Source organism: Drosophila biarmipes, chromosome 2R (genome assembly GCF_025231255.1).
Source record: "Drosophila biarmipes strain raj3 chromosome 2R, RU_DBia_V1.1, whole genome shotgun sequence".
Taxonomy (NCBI): Eukaryota; Metazoa; Arthropoda; class Insecta; order Diptera; family Drosophilidae; genus Drosophila; species Drosophila biarmipes.
In genome coordinates this window covers 13,137,265-13,157,267 of record NC_066615.1, presented here as the reverse complement: position 1 = coordinate 13,157,267, position 20,003 = coordinate 13,137,265, and the positions used below count along the sequence as shown (strand labels likewise).

Below are 20,003 nucleotides of genomic sequence, written 5' to 3'. Positions count from 1 at the left end.
CTTTCGACAGGGAAAACAGTCGTATAAAAAGAAGTGTACTGAGCAAACAGCTAGGAGGATTTTGAGACAAAAGCAAAGCGGGATGTCATAAAGCAAACACGGGCACTGGAAATTATTATATGCATGGTAAAAGCAGAACAATGGGTGCGATAAGAGGTAGATCTCATGTTGCTCCGAAAGATAAGATAAAAGCGAAGGAGGCGAGGAGGAGGGCTTAAGAAGACCAGAGAAGCTGCTAGAAAAGTGCCGATGACCCAATATCGCCGACTGTATATCCATCTCGCTTTATCCCACTTGCCACACAAAAACAAAGCAAACTGCAATGGCGAGTGGAATTTTCCCTTGTTTACAGCAATTGCGCCTCTGTGTGTGTGTGTGTGTGTGTGTGCTCGTTGTTTATATGACATAATGCAAGCCCAAGATGCAGGGGAGGATGGGCATTAAAACGAAGCGTCAGTCGACTTCTGGATAATTCCAAAGTCGAGGAAGTCAGTTTTCTGCCAGTGCATGCCGCTCCAATTGGATTGCATAAAGCCAAATCGACAAATGTCATTCCAATAAGAAGCGAAACAGGTAAACAAAGAATAGAGAAACACGCACACAAACAGATACTTGGGGGTTATCCAATTGGAAGGGGGTCAAACTGTAAATAAGAGGGGACGCGGCGTTGCCAGATGCGCCAACTTGATGTGTCGCTTGCGTTAATTAATTTGAAAAAAGGCCTGCAAGCAAACGGATTATAAGGCATTTTTAGTAAGCGTAATCTGTATAAGTATTATTTGTGTTGGCAATCAACAAAAGAATTTTAGCACAGCCGACAGAGTGGCAACGCTGCGGGCGGCCATCTTGAACGGAACTCAAAACAGTAAATAAATAAGCAATAAAGTAAAAAATTAAATTTCATAGTTTCAACTGAAATCAATTATTTACTTTACTTACGAAACGTGCCAGCACTCACACTTGGCCACGATTTCCTTTATTTATTTCCGCCGTTCCCTTTTGTTTTTCCCTCTGTGTGCGTCACAGATGATTTTGCAGTACAACAAAAAAAACAAACTGACCCACACAGCTGCACCTGGCTCGGTGTGCGTGAGTGCGTACGTGGGGGAGCGAACCAACACCGTTACCCGATTTATTAGCAGGTTACACTTAAACTATTGCACTACAAACCATTACAACCAAGCCTACTTGCCACCAATGGGAAAGGGGTCGTGGACTCCCTGGCACTATTTTCATTTCTCTTTTTCTCTTTCTCGGCACTACAAAATCGACTTTGCACTTTTCTCTCTTCGTGTATGGCCTCCAGCTCGGATGCCATTACTTACAGTTTATTATTCATTTTGGATGGCATTTTCACACTTAATGGTTGCAACTTAACGCACTGAGAAGAAATCGAATCGAACGAAATTGGACTTTTGTGGTGAAACTTGGCTTTTTTTGGGGTGCAAACCTCCCAGCTATGTGATGTGATTGCGTCGAAATTTAGTATAAAACTGTGAAATATACTAGGGTGGCCTCTGCTTTTATAGGCTCTGCCGGGGTTTTTTTGGGGGGATTTACGACTGCCACGGACTGGCCACACTAATTGCAATGACGCTTTTTAGGGAATGGGATATGTTTGTGCCCCACATATTTTATTATTATCTCTTTTAATAATACATTTTAAATGGTTTAATGCGTTAGAATAAATAATATTTGGCAAGAGTTGAACTCTCTGATCGTAAAGTAAAATTAATACATCTTAATTCAGCAGTCCTTCCTAAAATCCAGTTGGCAGCTCCGCCTATCGATAGTACGATTCTCACGACGTCTAGCTTGGACACATTGTTGTCCGCCCACCTCTAGCTACTCTTCTTCTTTCGACGACTTGGGAACTTGGAAAAACGTGCGTCAGCCTTTTAACCGTGCGAGTCCGTCATCCTTTTAACTGAAAAACCATGAGCGCCTTTCCCGGAACGTTCGCGTTCGACGAATATGGTAGGCCCTTCATCATCCTGCGCGACCAGGAGAGCCAGAAGCGCATCACAGGCACAGATGCCATAAAGGTAAGTGAAACGGGGACTCGCCGGTTCTCGCGGTGGATTCCGCATCCTGGAGGAGTTAAAATGGAGGCGTCTTATAGGAAGAAGCCAAATCTCATAGAATTTCTTCACGGGGGGTCGAAAAACGAAGGCGTCGTCTTCGGAACATTCCAGATGTTCTATAAAGCCGGTTTTCCAAAGGGCTGACAGTCGTTAATCCTGATAAATTTGGTCAATATATCCTATTTAAAACGTGAGCAGGGCATTCAAACATATATTTATACCTAAGTTGCCTTAAAAAACAATAATTTTAAGAAAACTAAAGTGTCTGGGCTATTTTGAGGTTAAAACGGCTCCCAGATGTTTTTCTTTCATCGCCGGCTGAGTCACGCGCACCATGAAAAGTTTGGATATTGATGGAAACAACTGAAATGCCCTAAGCGACTTTAGTTTCTTGATGCCGCCAAAGTTGTGAGCCTAATTTTGTCAATATAAAATAATAATTTGGTTTAAACGTTTTCAAACCATTATATATTTACAAAAAACCATTAATTATATTTGCATTTCCCTCCCCGCAGACGCACATTATGGCCGCCCGCCAGATCGCCTCCACCCTGAAGACCTCCCTGGGTCCCAAGGGTCTGGACAAGATCATGGTCAGCCCGGATGGAGACGTGACTGTGACCAACGACGGCGCCACCATCATGAAGCTGATGGAGGTTGACCACGAGATCGCCAAGCTGATGGTGCAGCTGTCGCAGTCGCAGGACGACGAAATCGGCGACGGAACCACCGGCGTTGTGGTCCTGGCCGGCGCTCTGCTGGAACAGGCCGAGGGACTGATCGACCGAGGCATCCATCCCATTCGTATCGCCGATGGCTTCGAGCTGGCCGCCCAGTGCGCCATCAAGCAGCTTGACGCTATTGCCCAGCCCTTCCCCGTGGACCCGAAGAACAAGGAGCCACTGATCCAGATCGCCATGACCACGCTGGGCAGCAAGATCGTGAACAAGTGCCATCGTCAGATGGCCGAGATGGCTGTGGATGCCGTGCTGAACGTGGCCGACATCGAGAAGAAGGACGTGAACTTCGAGCTCATCAAGATCGAGACCAAGGTCGGCGGTCGCATGGAGGACTCGATGCTGGTGAAGGGTGTCATCGTGGACAAGACCCTCAGCCACTCGCAGATGCCCAAGGAGCTGAAGAACGTCAAGCTGGCCATTCTCACCTGCCCGTTCGAGCCCCCAAAGCCGAAGACCAAGCATAAGCTCGATGTGACTTCCGCCGAAGATTACAGGGCTCTGCGTGAATACGAGCAGGAGAAGTTCACCCAGATGGTCAAGCAGGTGAAGGATGCCGGCGCCACTCTGGCCATCTGCCAGTGGGGCTTCGACGACGAGGCCAACCATCTGCTGCTGCAGCAAGAGCTTCCGGCCGTGCGCTGGGTGGGCGGTCCGGAGATCGAGTTGATCGCCATCGCCACCGGTGGACGCATCGTGCCTCGCTTCGAGGAGCTCACGCCCGAGAAACTGGGTGTTGCCGGTCTGGTCCGCGAAATGGGTAAGATTTCGTCGCCTAGAGTATTGCCCATTTTTAATTGAATTATCCTGCTTTTAGCATTCGGAACATCCAAGGACAAGATGCTGGTCATCGAGGAGTGCAAGAACTCCAAGGCAGTGACTATTTTCCTGCGTGGCGGTAACGCCATGATCATCGCCGAGGCCAAGCGCTCCATCCACGACGCCATCTGCGTGGTGCGTTCGCTGGTCAAGGACTCGCGTATTGTCTACGGCGGCGGTGCGGCCGAGATAAGCTGCTCGCTGGCGGTGGCCAAGGAGGCTGACCAGCTGTCCACCCTGGAGCAGTACGCCTTCCGCGCCTTCTCCGTGGCCCTGGAGAGCATTCCGCTGGCCCTGGCCGAGAACAGCGGCCTGCATCCCATCGAGACCCTGTCGGAGCTGAAGGCCAGCCAGGTGTCCGAGAAGAAGTCCAGCCTGGGCGTTGACTGCATGCTCACGGGTGATTCGGACATGAAGAACCACAACGTGGTGGAGTCGCTGCACTCGAAGAAGCAGCAGATCCTGCTCTCCACGCAGCTCGTCAAGATGATACTCAAGATCGACGACGTGCGCTCCAAGAACGAAGGCGGCATGTAATGACCCACTTGCACACCACATCAGATCTAGTTTCAGGTTCACATCCCCTCGCTTTGCTATCTCTTCCCGATCAACACCCGCGCAACGCATCATCTCTATGTACATCTGTATTAATTGTTTACTTTATTAATCCACAAGTTCTTTGGAAAAGAAGAAAATTACATTATACAAGGGGTTATCCCTGGTCAAATACACTAAAACCAACCTAAGCCATCCGACTAGACTTTTTTGCCATTAATGGTGGCTAGTTGCTTACGATTGATTTGGTCGAAGAAAAGCAATCCCGCCGAGCGTTCTACGCTTTCTGGAGGCACCTGGAACACGCTGATGGGAGTGTCGTTGCTGATCACCTGGTTGGGCATCACATAGGACTCCATGTGTAGTTTTTGGTCCGGTGACTCGCCAACGATCACCTTGTAGAAGTGTGTAGGAACTGCCACCGTATTCGCACCGATGACTTCGTACTTGACGTAGGTCTTTCCGTCGTCCTCTTTGTGCGGCAGGTAAAGTGGACCCGTGCAGACGTATACATTGGAGTAGGTCTTGGTCAGCTTGCGCACGTGCGACTCCAGGGTGTTCCACGCATCTCGGTTAAATCCCTGGCCTACCTGCGGCGCCATGTTGGACAGGTAGAAGGTCTCGTCGCAGTGCTTCTGATGCAGCCGATGGTTGCCAGCCGCGGCCATGTGCCCGCGATCGTAGCCAGACCGCCTGTAGTCCGTGTTCTGGGACCTGAAGAACGGGTGGATGCTCTCGTCCTGCTTAAAATCGCATTTGGCTCGATCCACGGCATCGTTCTTGGCCACCGACTCCGCCGTCAGGTGCTCGAACACCCAGTGGGGTACTCGGTTCCTGCGATCGTAGGACAGCACGTAGTCCGAGTGGGAGCGCACATGATCCAGTCCCGGGAAGCCGTACTTCATGATCTGACCAATCCGGGAGGGAGTCGCCGCCAGGCTCACATTCGCCTCCTGGGCAGGAATCAAACTGGCCGCCGAAACAGTTCCAAAGGTGGGTAGTCCCGGCAGGCGCGGAAGGCTATTGGCGAATCCGTCGTTTCGACGTTCCCGCTCCACGTGCGTGCCCAGGTAGAAGGCACCCATGGCGGTGGCACCCAGGGCTAATGCGCTGCCCACTCGTCGCCCACTCATCCTCACAGTTTTATTTACAAATATGGCCAAAAAGACCAGATAATGGCCGCTATTGCACAATTCAGGTACTGTTTAGAGATGACATAACATATCGATAAATCGATCATGTGGTCTGATAAACGTGACAATAGGCATGCGATAAACTGAAATGCCTAATATATCGGATCAAGTTCCCATAACTTTGGCTCTAATCATTCAAACGTTACCCCTTATAGCACATTGCTCACCTGAATACAACACCAATAGCTACTTTGTACAACGCGGCTTAATAATATTACAAATTAATCCAAAATTCCCACTGGGAATCTTAATATATCTACTAGTTTAGTTTCATGAACTAATTTTAAAAAGTATTTACATATCCAAACTCAATGAAAGTTGAACCTGCGGTCGTCACGACATGTTAACCGTGTTTTGTTTGGTACTTTATAGGGTCGGAAACGCATTCCTCCACCTGTTGTATACTTTTAAACGAATGTTGTTATCTTCTTACATTACGAATAACTTATACAAAAAGAAACCTAATACCGTAAAGGCGATGTCTGAATATATTTACGAGTATATCCATATCTAGTATCTAAAAACAATCCTTGTTTCGTAAACGCGATATCAAAAAATCTATCTATACCTATCTATAAAAAAAGTTCGTTTCGTAAAGATGATATCATGAAATGTATATAAAATACATATTATAAATCTATATGAATTATATTTCATTTCAAGGATATAACATAAAATCTATATAAATTCGTATTAAAAATCTATATGAAATATATTTAGGCCTCTACTAATCTGTCGAGTATTAGTCAAGGTCAAGTCGGGTTAACTGCACTTGTCTCCCCTGATTCGTTGGCTTAGCTTTAGTGCAGCTCGAAGCTTTTAAGTCCGAGGTTCGATTCCATTTCGTTTCGCTCAACCGAGGTTCCATTTGACGAGGTTATCTGTTTGGGCTTGTTTACATTGGAAGTGCAGCTGATTAGAAGCGAATCGCGTAGAGGCGTTTCCCAGTGCTCAGTTGAAAGTGAGATCCGCATAGAGAGGATGCTGGATGTGGTGGCCCTACTTCTGATCGCCCTGGCAGTGGTCTTCTGGTTTGTGCGCACGCGATACAGTTACTGGACCCGGCGGGGAATCGGCTGTGATCCGGCTCGGTTCCCCGTGGGCAATATGGACGGGTTCCGGAGAACGAGGCACTTCATCGACATTGTTACCCCGCTGTATGAGAAGTTCAAGAACAATGGAGCCCCCTTCGCGGGGTTTTTTATGATGCTGCGACCCGTGGTTTTGATCACGGATCTGGAACTGGCCAAGCAGATCCTCATACGGGACTTCGCCAACTTTGAGGATCGTGGCATGTACCACAATGAGCGGGATGATCCCCTGACCGGTCATCTCTTCCGCATCGACGGACCCAAGTGGCGACCCTTGCGCCAGAAGATGTCGCCCACTTTCAGCTCCGCCAAGATGAAGTATATGTTTCCCACAGTTTGCGCCGTGGGCGTGGAGCTTGGTCAGGTGTGCGGCGAGTTGGCGGACAATGCCATGTGCGGCATCATCGAGATCGGGGATCTGATGTCACGCTACACATCCGATGTGATCGGGCGATGTGCCTTTGGCGTGGAATGCAATGGGCTCCGAAACCCCGAGGCCGAGTTCGCCACCATGGGCAGGAGAGCCTTCTCAGAGCGTCGGCATTGCAAGCTGATCGATGGGTTCATCGAGAGCTTTCCCGATCTGGCCCGACTGCTGCGCATGCGCCAGATCCACCAGGACATTACGGATTTCTATGTGGGCATCGTCCGGGAAACTGTGAAGCAGCGGGAGGAGCAGGGCATCGTGAGGAACGACTTTATGAACCTGCTGATCGAAATGAAGCAGCGGGGCGAGCTCACCATCGAGGAAATGGCCGCCCAGGCTTTTATATTCTTTGTGGCGGGCTTTGACACCTCCGCTTCGACCCTGGGATTTGCCCTTTACGAGTTGGCCAAACAGCCGGAGCTGCAGGAAAAGCTGCGCAATGAAATCGACGAGGCCCTACAACTGCATCAGGGAGAATTCACCTATGATTCCATGCAGGAGCTTCGCTACATGGAACTGGTCATTGCAGGTGGGTCCTAGCCAGCTTTAAAATACTTAATACAATGTACAGAACTTATATTACCGGGGATAAAAATATAATATTCTAAAAGTGGAATCATAAAGGGTTCCTGATTTTTAACGTTCAAACTTCTGATGGTTAGTTTTGACGATGATTCGGACACCACAAATTATAATGACGATCTGTTCTTCTTATTTTCCCCAGAAACGCTTCGGAAGTATCCAATACTACCGCAGCTGACTCGGATCTCCAGGCACTTGTATGCCGCCAAGGGCGACCGACATTTCTACATTGAGCCCGACCAGATGATACTTATCCCGGTCTACGGGATCCACCACGATCCCGCCCTGTATCCCGAGCCCCACAAGTTCATACCGGAGCGGTTCATGGCCGATCAACTGGCCCAGCGACCCACCGCCTCCTGGCTGCCCTTCGGCGATGGCCCCAGAAACTGCATTGGCATGAGATTCGGCAAAATGCAGACGACCATTGGCCTGGTCAACCTGCTCCGGAGCTTTCACTTCAGCGTCTGTCCGCGAACCGACCCGAAAATCGAGTTTCTAAAGTCCAACATTCTACTGTGCCCCGCCAATGGCATTTACCTGAAGGTCCAAAAGCTAAGCCAGCTGCGGAGATAGTAGCTCTTATCTAACAGATACCCAGATTGTACATATGTCGGTGAATGAATGAACTACTTTTTATCATTCTACAAGCGTACCAAAGTTGTATTTCTAATCTACCTCATTGGGGTTCACAAGTTTGATTAAATACTTTTGCCGTCACTCTCATTATGTGGTATACTTAGGTATCCAAATTTGGTGAGGAGCATTTCACCAGCACCTGAGATTTTGATTAATATTATTGTTTCTCATAATAACCTGTTGAAAAAATATTTACTGCCTGATGGGAGTATAATTTTGTGTATTCAACAAGCAAGTGTACATGTTTTTAGCAATGTAAAGCACCTAAGAGATCGGCGAAAGAGAGTAAGAGCGACCTTATAAGCAGTGTAGCATCCCACTGCAACCTCAGTGTTGAGCCGAACGTGGACGGGAGATGTCGCTGTTACTGTCGCTGATCGTGGTTATAGTGTCTCTGATTTTATTCGTGGCCCGCCGTCGCCACGGATACTGGCAGAGGAGGGGTGTTCCGCACGATGTGCCCCACCCACTTTTCGGAAACATCAGGGACTGGCCCAAGAAGCGGCACATTGCCCAGATATTCCAGGACTACTACTTCAAGTACAAAGACTCGGGTCACCCATTCGCTGGGTTCTTCTTCTTTTTCACCCGGACTGCTGTGGTTACCGACTTGGAATTGGTCAAGCGGGTGATGATCAAGGACTTCAATCACTTTGAGAACCGCGGCGTCTTCTACAACGAGATCGATGATCCACTTTCGGCCAATTTGTTCAGCATTGATGGACAGAAGTGGCGTCATTTGAGGCACAAACTCACACCAACCTTTACGTCCGGCAAAATGAAGAACATGTTTCCGATAGTTGTGAAAGTTGGAGGCGAAATGGATAAGATCTTCAGTGCTAAGACTGAATTGGGCCAAAGTCCAGTTTTGGAGGTCGTTGATTTGGTGGCACGCTACACCGCTGACGTAATAGGTCACTGCGCGTTCGGTCTCAATTGCAATAGTTTGCACAATCCCCAGGCAGAATTTGTGACAATTGGCAGGCGAGCCATCACCGAACATCGCTATGGCAACAGGCTGGACATATTTCTGTTCGGATTTCCCAAGTTGTCGCGTCGCCTGCGCCTAAAACTGAACATTCAGGAGGCGGAGGACTTTTACACCAGGATCGTGAGGGAAACCGTTGACTACCGATTGAAGACCAAGGAGAAGCGACACGACTTTATGGACAGTCTGATAGAGATGTACAAGAATGAGCAGTCGGGAAACTCAGAGGATGGCCTGACCTTCAACGAGCTATTGGCCCAGGCTTTTATTTTCTTTGTGGCCGGTTTCGAGACGAGCTCTACGACCATGGGATTCGCCCTCTACGAACTGGCCCGAAACCAGGATGTGCAGGATCGCCTCAGGGATGAGATTCATGATGTTCTGGGTAAGCACAACCACCAGTTCACCTACGAGGGAATCAAGGAGATGAAGTACCTGGAGCAGGTTGTGATGGGTAAGTAACTTAATGTGGTATTATATTTGATACTTAGTAATCGTTCTTTTTTTCCAGAAACCCTCCGCAAGTATCCAGTTCTGGCTCATCTTACGAGAATGACCGAGACCGACTTTTCCCCTGAAGACCCGAAGTACTTTATTGCCAAGGGCACTGTCGTTGTGATTCCAGCTCTTGGCATCCATTATGATCCAGATATATATCCCGAACCTGAGAAATTTATGCCGGAACGCTTCACTGACGAGGAAATCGCTGCGAGACCTTCGTGCACCTGGCTTCCATTTGGCGAAGGTCCCCGGAACTGCATTGGACTTCGATTCGGGTTGATGCAAACCTGCGTGGGACTGGCCTACCTGATCAGAGGCTACAAGTTTAGTGTCGCGCCAGAGACGCAAATACCTATGAAGTTTGTCGTGAAAAACATACTTATATCCGCCGATAATGGAATCCATCTGAAAGTGGAGAAGCTTTAACAAGACTCAGTTAATAAGATTAAGTTTTATAATGTAATGCGCATCCCAGCTGTTTAAATTATTAAATAAAATGACAAGCTAGGATTGCTTAATAGGTGTAAAGCATTTACCATTACGTTGCTTTATTTTTATAGCCCCTATATTAAATAATATTTTCGGCCATTTACAGTATATAAAGTAAAAGCCATTCCACTCAAACTATTTGTTTCAGGTTTTTTAACTTTGAATGCATGCTTTTCTTATGTGACCCCTACAATTTTTGCAGTGAGCACTGAAAATCGACTTTTTCTAAAAACTTAAAGTATAATTTATGTTCCCGAGTTGTTATATACTTATAAGAAAAAACCATTGCTTGCTCATATAATTTTAATCAATTTTCTTGACAATTTAATTCGGAGTAACCCTTTTTATCCCCGACGGTTGCGCCTTCTCAAACGCCTCTGATGGTGTATAACCTGTCGCCGATCCTGACGCCTAGCCACGGCCTGGCGCTCCAGCCGTCTCTCTCGTCGTAGGTCACGGCGCCTCAACCTGCGAAGCCTGCGAACCTTCTTCTTGAGGTCGTCCACCTCGCTGTCACTGTCTGAGGAGCTACTCGACGAAGACGGAGAAGTGCTGGAAGGATCTGAAGATGTCGAAGGGTCTGAAGTTGAGGTTGGCTCCGACGTGGAAGGAGATGTCTTTGGCGAAGCATCAGATGGAGACGAGGTTGGATCCGACTTGGACGGAGCTGTATTTGGGGAAGCGTCAGGGGGCGACGAGGTTGGATCCGACTTGGAAGGAGCGGTATTTGGGGAAGCGTCAGGGGGCGACGAGGTTGGATCCGACTTGGAAGGAGCTGTATTTGGTGAAGCGTCAGGGGGCGACGAGGTTGGATCCGTGGCTGCGCCGTGAGCGGCCGCCACGAGAGCCACAAGACCAAGGGCCAGGACTAGTTGGGATCGCATCTTTAGCTTTGTGTATCTCTCACCGTACTGTAGATCTGTACTGACTTCGGCTGGAACTCGAGTATTTATAGGGAATCTGTTAGCAAGACGTGGCGTGTGGTACACTTAGCCTTTGTTTGAAAGGTCTGGAAATGGTGCTTTCCCCTAATATTTGTCCTAATGAACGCGTGGATCATGTGGATTTGTTTGCGATAGTCTTTTGTTATCAATTGTGCAAACAATAATTGGAACGCTTGTACTGAGATTAAAAGATTAAATATATGGAAACAACTTTCCATTGTGTGCTTGCTCGTTTTTAATTCTATTTTTGAGTATTACCCTTCCTAAAGAGCAGGCTAAAATGCAGAAAGTAATTCTGATACTATGTTTGCACACTAGCAAACAACCGACTAACGTGAAAGACCATGAGATTCTGTATTGTTAAGGCAGACACTTAAAACTTTGCTATGCTTTTTTCAGACATCTTAAGCAAATGCACCCCTAGACAACATTCCCCATCGGAGTTTACAGATCTTCATTATAGTGAGAGAACCCAGAACTGAAGATGTGGTTCTAACTAATCCTTACTTCGTCTTCCCCGTCATCCGATCCTTCGACAAAGACCTTTCCTTCCTCGAAGTCTCCAAGTACTTCTTCAACACATTCGATTTTCATCATTGGCGGCAATAAGACTCTTTTGTTGTCAAAAAATTGACTTTTCCGACCCCATAAAGTATATATATTCTTGATCAGCGTCACTAGACGAGTCGATCTAGCCATGTCCGTCTGTCCGTCCGTCTGTTTGTCCGTCTGTCCGTCCAGACGTGCCCAGATATTCCAGGACTACTACTTCAAGTACAAAGACTCGGGTCACCCATTCGCTGGGTTCTTCTTCTTTTTCACCCGGACTGCTGTGGTTACCGACTTGGAATTGGTCAAGCGGGTGATGATCAAGGACTTCAATCACTTTGAGAACCGCGGCGTCTTCTACAACGAGATCGATGATCCACTTTCGGCCAATTTGTTCAGCATTGATGGACAGAAGTGGCGTCATTTGAGGCACAAACTCACACCAACCTTTACGTCCGGCAAAATGAAGAACATGTTTCCGATAGTTGTGAAAGTTGGAGGCGAAATGGATAAGATCTTCAGTGCTAAGACTGAATTGGGCCAAAGTCCAGTTTTGGAGGTCGTTGATTTGGTGGCACGCTACACCGCTGACGTAATAGGTCACAGCGCGTTCGGTCTCAATTGCAATAGTTTGCACAATCCCCAGGCAGAATTTGTGACAATTGGCAGGCGAGCCATCACCGAACATCGCTATGGCAACAGGCTGGACATATTTCTGTTCGGATTTCCCAAGTTGTCGCGTCGCCTGCGCCTAAAACTGAACATTCAGGAGGCGGAGGACTTTTACACCAGGATCGTGAGGGAAACCGTTGACTACCGATTGAAGACCAAGGAGAAGCGACACGACTTTATGGACAGTCTGATAGAGATGTACAAGAATGAGCAGTCGGGAAACTCAGAGGATGGCCTGACCTTCAACGAACTATTGGCCCAGGCTTTTATTTTCTTTGTGGCCGGTTTCGAGACGAGCTCTACGACCATGGGATTCGCCCTCTACGAACTGGCCCGAAACCAGGATGTACAGGATCGCCTCAGGAAGGAGATTTATGATGTTCTGGGTAAGCACAACCACCAGTTCACCTACGAGGGAATCAAGGAGATGAAGTACCTGGAGCAGGTTGTGATGGGTAAGTAACTTAATGTGGTATTATTATTTGATACTTAATAATCGTTCTTTTTTCCCAGAAACCCTCCGCAAGTATCCAGTTTTGGCTCATCTTACGAGAATGACCGAGACCGACTTTTCCCCTGAAGATCCAAAGTACTTTATTGCCAGGGGCACTGTCGTTGTGATTCCAGCTCTTGGCATCCATTATGATCCAGATATATATCCCGAACCTGAGAAATTTATGCCGGAACGCTTCACTGACGAGGAAATCGCTGCGAGACCTTCGTGCACCTGGCTTCCATTTGGCGAAGGTCCCCGGAACTGCATTGGACTTCGATTCGGGTTGATGCAAACCTGCGTGGGACTGGCCTACCTGATCAGAGGCTACAAGTTTAGTGTCGCGCCAGAGACGCAAATACCTATGAAGTTTGTCGTGAAAAACATACTTATATCCGCCGATAATGGAATCCATCTGAAAGTGGAGAAGCTTTAACAAGACTCAGTTAATAAGATTAAGTTTTATAATGTAATGCGCATCCCAGCTGTTTAAATTATTAAATAAAATGACAAGCTAGGATTGCTTAATAGGTGTAAAGCATTTACCATTACGTTGCTTTATTTTTATAGCCCCTATATTAAATAATATTTTCGGCCATTTACAGTATATAAAGTAAAAGCCATTCCACTCAAACTATTTGTTTCAGGTTTTTTAACTTTGAATGCATGCTTTTCTTATGTGACCCCTACAATTTTTGCAGTGAGCACTGAAAATCGACTTTTTCTAAAAACTTAAAGTATAATTTATGTTCCCGAGTTGTTATATACTTATAAGAAAAACCATTGCTTGCTCATATAATTTTAATCAATTTTCTTGACAATTTAATTCGGAGTAACCCTTTTTATCCCCGACGGTTGCGCCTTCTCAAACGCCTCTGATGGTGTATAACCTGTCGCCGATCCTGACGCCTAGCCACGGCCTGGCGCTCCAGCCGTCTCTCTCGTCGTAGGTCACGGCGCCTCAACCTGCGAAGCCTGCGAACCTTCTTCTTGAGGTCGTCCACCTCGCTGTCACTGTCTGAGGAGCTACTCGACGAAGACGGAGAAGTGCTGGAAGGATCTGAAGATGTCGAAGGGTCTGAAGTTGAGGTTGGCTCCGACGTGGAAGGAGATGTCTTTGGCGAAGCATCAGATGGAGACGAGGTTGGATCCGACTTGGACGGAGCTGTATTTGGGGAAGCGTCAGGGGGCGACGAGGTTGGATCCGACTTGGAAGGAGCGGTATTTGGGGAAGCGTCAGGGGGCGACGAGGTTGGATCCGACTTGGAAGGAGCTGTATTTGGTGAAGCGTCAGGGGGCGACGAGGTTGGATCCGTGGCTGCGCCGTGAGCGGCCGCCACGAGAGCCACAAGACCAAGGGCCAGGACTAGTTGGGATCGCATCTTTAGCTCTGTGTATCTCTCACCGTACTGAAGATCTGTACTGACTTCGGCTGGAACTCGAGTATTTATAGGGAATCTGTTAGCAACACGTGGCCTGTGGTCCACTTAGCCATTGTTTGAAAGGTCTGGAAATGGTGCTAATATTTGTCTTAATGAACGCGTGGATCATGTGGATTTGTTTGCGATAGTCTTTTGTTAACAATTGTGCAAACAATAATTGGAACGCTTGTACTGAGATTAAAAGATTAAATATATGGAATCAACTTTCCATTGTGTGCTTGCTCGTTTTTAATTCTATTTTTGAGTATTACCCTTCCTAAAGAGCAGGCTAAAATGCAGAAAGTAATTCTGAGACTATGTTTGCACACTAGCAAACAACCGACTATGAGATTCTGTATTGTTAAGGCAGACACTTAAAACTTTGCTATGCTTTTTTCAGACATCTTAAGCAAATGCACCACTTGACAACATTCCCCATCGGAGTTTACAGATCTTCATTATAGTGAGAGAACCCAGAACTAAAGATGTGGTTCTAACTAATCCTAACTTCGTCTTCCCCGTCATCCGATCCTTCGACAAAGACCTTTCCTTCCTCGAAGTCTCCAAGTACTTCTTCAACACATTCGATTTTCATCATTGGCGGCAATAAGACTCTTTTGTTGTCAAAAAATTGACTTTTCCGACCCCATAAAGTATATATATTCTTGATCAGCGTCACTAGACGAGTCGACCTAGCCATTTCCGTCTGTCCGTCCGTCTGTTTGTCCGTCTGTCCGTCCGTCTGTTCGTCCGTCTGTTCGTGCGTCTTTTCGTCCGTCTGTCCGTCCGTTTCTACGCAAACTAGTCTCTCAGTTTTAAAGATATCAGGCTGAAACTTTTCCAAAAGTCTTCTTTGTAATGCAGGTAGTATATAGGTCGGAACCAGCCGAAGATATATAGTCGAATCGGACGACTATATCATACAGCTGTCATAGAAACGCTCGGAAAATTGGTGGCAAAAACTTATGAAACAAATTATAGCTTTGGGGCTTTTTATAAAATAATTAATAAAAATCGGATTAATCTGCCATATATGTAGATTTCAAAAAAATTGTCTAAAGAAAAGAATGAAATAATTTTTTTTTTTAGTATCACTGAAACCAGCAACAATCCTTAAAAATTTCGCGTGGTGTTAAAACTGATTATTTCTTATAACTGCAATGGTTTGCTTCGGCTTGCCGAAGATACCTTCCTTTCTTGTTTTTTGTAAAAAAGATCGATTCAACCAAACTTGTTTGTCGCTCCTTTATTTTGATCATGATGCAAAGGTCCTTAGAATCGATAGAGGCTTGTCTGTCTGTGGAAATGATTTGTTACTGTGGTAGTTCAAAGAGTATATACTTACATGAGCCAAAACGGACTTTATCTCGAAACTATATTCTATAGATCCCATTGACACGATTGGCAAATTGGAATAAGATATTATTGCTTTCGGTTTTGTTTTTTATTTTTTTGTAAATTGATTTCTTATACTTATGAGTAGAAAAGATTTTATATTTTTACATAACAATACAATATAAGAAAAGGATTGCATTACACTACGGGAATCGTATTTATATTGACCTTATTTTTTGTGTGAAAGACGCCTTCATTGACTGGTTGGTTACTTAAAAAAAATGTAGCACTCTATTTTAATTTATTTAGTACTCTATGTACCACTTATTGAAGCAGGTATAAAAAAACTTTTCTGTTCAGAAATATTATTTTTATATATAACGCAGGAAGATAATATTTCTAAATAAACAATCTTTTGTATTGTATACATTAGATTATGTATACATCAACATATTGCTATATCATTTGCTTGAGGGAGCAGAAAACAAACGCGGAGTATTATTTTGATTGGCCTTTTTGATCGATTCGATTACGTACCGCAATTGATATATTTTCGCTTCTCTCAGTAAATATAAACATTAACTATCATAGGCTAATACATTGATATATTTATTATGAAATGTACCTTCAATAATGTGAAATAAGTTGAGGTGTTTCAGTGGTTTGGCATCGCACTATCGCATATCAAGCACAAACAATAAAAGCCCTTATCAATAAGATAAGAGTTCGGTAAAGACTGCAAGAGTAAGCTCTTTATATAAACCCCGTAGCTTTCCGAACCTGAACTCAGTAAAGAACGAAACCTGAACCAGGTATGGCGCTGTTGCTGACTCTGGTCGCGCTCTTGGTGTCGCTACTCTTGTTCGTGGCCCGCCGTCGCCACGGATATTGGCAGAGGAGGGGTATTCCCCACGATGTGCCCCACCCACTGTTCGGAAACATAAAGGACTGGCCCAAGAAGCGGCACATCGCAAAGATTTTCCGGGACTACTATCTGAAGTACAAGAGCTCGGACTATCCGTTCGCTGGATTCTACTTCTTTTTCACCAAAACTGCTGTGATTACCGACTTGGAATTGGTCAAGAGGGTGATGATCAAGGACTTTAATCACTTCGAGAACCGCGGCATCTTCTACAACGAGATCGATGATCCACTTTCGGCCACCGTGTTCAGCATTGAAGGCCAGAAGTGGCGTCACCTAAGGCATAAACTAACGCCCACCTTTACGTCCGGGAAAATGAAGAACATGTTTCCCATTGTTGTGGGGGTTGGAGAGGAATTGGATAAGGTCTTCAGCGGCAAAATCACCTCCGGTCAAGGCCAAGTTCTGGAAATTGTGGATCTAGTGGCCCGATACACAGCTGACGTAATCGGCAACTGCGCCTTCGGTCTCAACTGTAACAGTCTGCACAATCCAAGGGCGGACTTTGTGACCATTGGCAAACGGGCGATCATCGAACGTCGTTACGGAGGAATGCTGGATTTCATTCTTTTCGGATTCCCAAAGTTATCTCGCCGCTTGCGCCTCAAGTTGAACGTTCAGGAAGTGACGGACTTTTACACTAAAATTGTAAGGGACACAGTGGACTATCGGTTGAAGACCAAGGAGAAGAGGCATGACTTAATGGACAGCTTGATCGAAATGTACCAAAAAGAGCAGGCTGGAAACTCAGAGGATGGCCTGACCTTCAACGAGATACTGGCCCAGGCTTTTATTTTCTTTGTGGCCGGTTTCGAGACGAGCTCTACGACCATGGGATTTGCCCTCTATGAACTGGCTCGTAACCAGGATATTCAGGATAAGGTCAGGAAGGAGATCTATGATGTTCTGGGCAAGCACAACCACCAGTTCACCTACGAGGGAATCAAGGAGATGAAGTACCTGGAGCAGGTTGTGATGGGTAAGTAACTTAATGTGGTATTATTATTTTATACCTAATAACTTGTAAGCAAATAATAATCATTTCGTTTGCTTCCAGAAACCCTCCGCAAGTATCCAGTTTTGGCTCATCTTACGAGAATGACCGGGACCGACTTTTCCCCTGAAGACCCGAAGTACTTTATTGCCAAGGGCACTGTCGTTGTGATTCCAGCTCTTGGCATCCACTATGATCCTGACATATATCCCGAACCCGAGAAATTTAAGCCAGAGCGTTTTACGGAGGAGGCAATCGCTGCGAGACCCTCGTGCACCTGGCTTCCATTTGGCGAAGGTCCTCGGAACTGCATTGGACTTCGATTTGGGTTGATGCAAGCCTGCGTGGGACTGGCCCACCTTATCAGAGGCTATAAGTTTAGTGTTGCCCCAGAGACGCAAATACCTATGAAGGTTGTCGTGAAAAACATACTTATATCCGCCGAAAATGGAATTCACCTTAGAGTCGAGAAGCTTTCCAAGTGAGATTTGGAATATTGAAGTAGAGTACGGAAACCCTATTCTCAGGGTGCTTAATATGATATAGTTTAAAATTAAATTTTTGTAAGAGCTACAACACCCTCGGCTAGGGTTCACAAATTAAAGAGTGTCGATATCAGCTGTTTGTTTCTGTTTGATACGTAATCAGACCCTAAATATGAACACAAAAAAGAGCTGCAGAATAGAAGAGTATCGAGTAAACATAGAGTGGCGAGCGATAGGATCAAGCAAAGCTTCTCTAGGTCTCTTGGTCTATTACTTATTAGTGTTCTGAAGATGGCGGTTCTGCTTGGTTTGCTGGTCGGTGCCTTAGCCCTCGCCGCCTGGTGGGTGCTTCAAAACTACACATACTGGAGGCGACGGGGTATTCCGCACGATCCGCCCCACATTCCTTTCGGCAACAGCAAAGAACTCTGGCGGACAATGCAGTTGGCGCAGATCCTCAAGAGAACCTACTTGAAATTCAAGAACCAGACCGACGGACCTTACGTGGGCTTCTACCTCTATGCGATGAAATACATAGTGATCACCGACATTGACTTTGTGAAGACCGTGCTGATACGGGACTTTGACAAGTTTCACGATCGTGGAGTCTACCACAACGAAAGGGACGATCCATTGACCAGTAATCTGGCGACTATGGAGGGCGAAAAGTGGAAAAACTTGCGTCACAAGCTGACCCCTACCTTCAGGCCTGGAAAAATGAAGAACATGTTCCCCACAGTTCTAAGCGTTGGCGAAGAACTGATTCGGGTGATTGATGAGAGAATCTCAAGCTCACCACAGACCCTGGAAGTCACCGATCTCGTGGCCCGTTTCACAGCGGATGTGATTGGAATTTGTGCCTTTGGCCTGGAATGCAATAGTTTAAGGGATCCCAAGGCGGAGTTTGTCCAAATGGGCTACTCAGCTCTCAGAGAACGACGTCATGGTTGGCTGGTGGACTTCCTAATCTTTGGAGCCCCGAAACTAGCTGTTAAACTGGGACTGCAGCTCCTACTTCCACGGGTGCAGGTATTCTACATGAGTATTGTAAGCAACACCATAGATTATAGGGTTAGAAACGAGGTAACCCTGAACGATTTAATGGACCTGCTGATTGAATTGAAACTAAAGAGCGATAATGGCGACAGGCAAACCGGACTAACCTTCAATGAGGTCGCTGCCCAGGTCTTTACTTTTTTCCTGGCTGGTTTTGAGGCGGGCTCCACCACCATGGGCTTTGCCCTGTATGAGTTGGCCTGCAATCAGGATGTACAGGAAAACGTTAGGACTGAAGTGGATAGGGTCCTAAGGGAGCACAACGGAAGACTGGACTACGACAGCATGCTGGAGATGACGTATCTGGATAAGGTGGTTAATGGTGAGCTACTCCCTTATTACTCAGGCCAGCAAAATGGCAAAATATTTATTCCTCCGGCCTAGAAACCCTCAGAAAACATCCTGTGGTTGCCCATTTGGTTCGCATCGCAACTAAATCGTATGTCCACAGCAGTCCTAAGTATTCCATAGAACCCGGCACTGGGGTTATGGTGCCCATTTTGGGCATCCACCATGATCCCGAGTTTTATCCGGAGCCGGAGAAGTTCATCCCCGAGCGCTTCGATGAGGAGCAGATTAAAAAGCGCCCTGCCTGTGCTTTCCTGCCCTTCGGAGCTGGTCCTCGGAATTGTATAGGATTTCGCTTAGGACGGATGCAGGTCATAATTGGACTGGCCCTACTCATCCGCAATTTCAGGTTCGAATTGCATCCCACGAAGACTTCAGTTCCCATCAAATACAAAATCAAGAACCTTCTTTTGAGCTCCGAGGGCGGTATTAGTCTTAATGTCAGTAAGGTAGTCAGAGACTAAACGTTTTTAAAGTATGTTATAGTTTTTTTTAATGTTGTTCAAATAATTTATGATTTTGTTAATTTTGTTGTATTTATAAATATATTGAGCCCCAAAGGGCAGGTCTTCAAAAGTGTATTAATTCTAAGGGGATTTACGACTATTCTCAAGTAGTTTCGATAAATATAAACATTAATATAAACACATTTGAGAAAGCATTAAAGTTTCGTACGAAA

The 20,003-nt window shown here is 46.2% G+C and overlaps 6 protein-coding genes across 6 annotated transcripts; 4 read left to right on the top strand and 2 right to left on the bottom strand.

The window, feature by feature from the left end:
* The first annotated feature begins 1,836 nt into the window (after nucleotides 1-1,836).
* Nucleotides 1,837-4,386, top strand: LOC108030290 (T-complex protein 1 subunit epsilon). The gene is made up of 3 exons (XM_017103121.3): nucleotides 1,837-2,045; nucleotides 2,600-3,581; nucleotides 3,639-4,386. Exons 1-3 carry the CDS (start codon nucleotides 1,938-1,940, stop codon nucleotides 4,175-4,177), a joined length of 1,629 nt encoding a protein of 542 aa, XP_016958610.1. The 5' UTR covers nucleotides 1,837-1,937; the 3' UTR covers nucleotides 4,178-4,386.
* Nucleotides 4,278-5,420, bottom strand: LOC108030291 (endonuclease G, mitochondrial). The gene has a single exon (XM_017103122.3). It carries the CDS (start codon nucleotides 5,326-5,328, stop codon nucleotides 4,396-4,398), a length of 933 nt encoding a protein of 310 aa, XP_016958611.1. The 5' UTR covers nucleotides 5,329-5,420; the 3' UTR covers nucleotides 4,278-4,395.
* Nucleotides 5,421-5,527: 107 nt separating this feature from the next.
* On the top strand, nucleotides 5,528-10,147 carry LOC108030173 (uncharacterized). Its single transcript, XM_044091628.2, has 5 exons — nucleotides 5,528-7,435; nucleotides 7,631-8,063; nucleotides 8,185-8,231; nucleotides 8,466-9,569; nucleotides 9,627-10,147. The coding sequence occupies exons 1-5, from the start codon at nucleotides 6,370-6,372 to the stop codon at nucleotides 10,040-10,042; spliced, it is 3,066 nt and encodes a 1,021-aa protein (XP_043947563.1). The 5' UTR covers nucleotides 5,528-6,369; the 3' UTR covers nucleotides 10,043-10,147.
* Nucleotides 10,148-10,673: 526 nt separating this feature from the next.
* On the top strand, nucleotides 10,674-13,304 carry LOC127010976 (probable cytochrome P450 6a17). Its single transcript, XM_050887369.1, has 3 exons — nucleotides 10,674-10,912; nucleotides 11,791-12,725; nucleotides 12,784-13,304. Exons 1-3 carry the CDS (start codon nucleotides 10,674-10,676, stop codon nucleotides 13,197-13,199), a joined length of 1,590 nt encoding a protein of 529 aa, XP_050743326.1. The 3' UTR covers nucleotides 13,200-13,304.
* A 250-nt stretch (nucleotides 13,305-13,554) lies between these two features.
* Nucleotides 13,555-14,152, bottom strand: LOC127011008 (putative protein TPRXL). Its single transcript, XM_050887711.1, has one exon. It carries the CDS (start codon nucleotides 14,143-14,145, stop codon nucleotides 13,606-13,608), a length of 540 nt encoding a protein of 179 aa, XP_050743668.1. The 5' UTR covers nucleotides 14,146-14,152; the 3' UTR covers nucleotides 13,555-13,605.
* A 2,168-nt stretch (nucleotides 14,153-16,320) lies between these two features.
* On the top strand, nucleotides 16,321-19,905 carry LOC108030172 (uncharacterized). Its single transcript, XM_050887368.1, has 4 exons — nucleotides 16,321-17,420; nucleotides 17,499-17,916; nucleotides 18,202-19,298; nucleotides 19,361-19,905. The coding sequence occupies exons 1-4, from the start codon at nucleotides 16,334-16,336 to the stop codon at nucleotides 19,786-19,788; spliced, it is 3,030 nt and encodes a 1,009-aa protein (XP_050743325.1). The 5' UTR covers nucleotides 16,321-16,333; the 3' UTR covers nucleotides 19,789-19,905.
* Nucleotides 19,906-20,003: the final 98 nt, after the last annotated feature.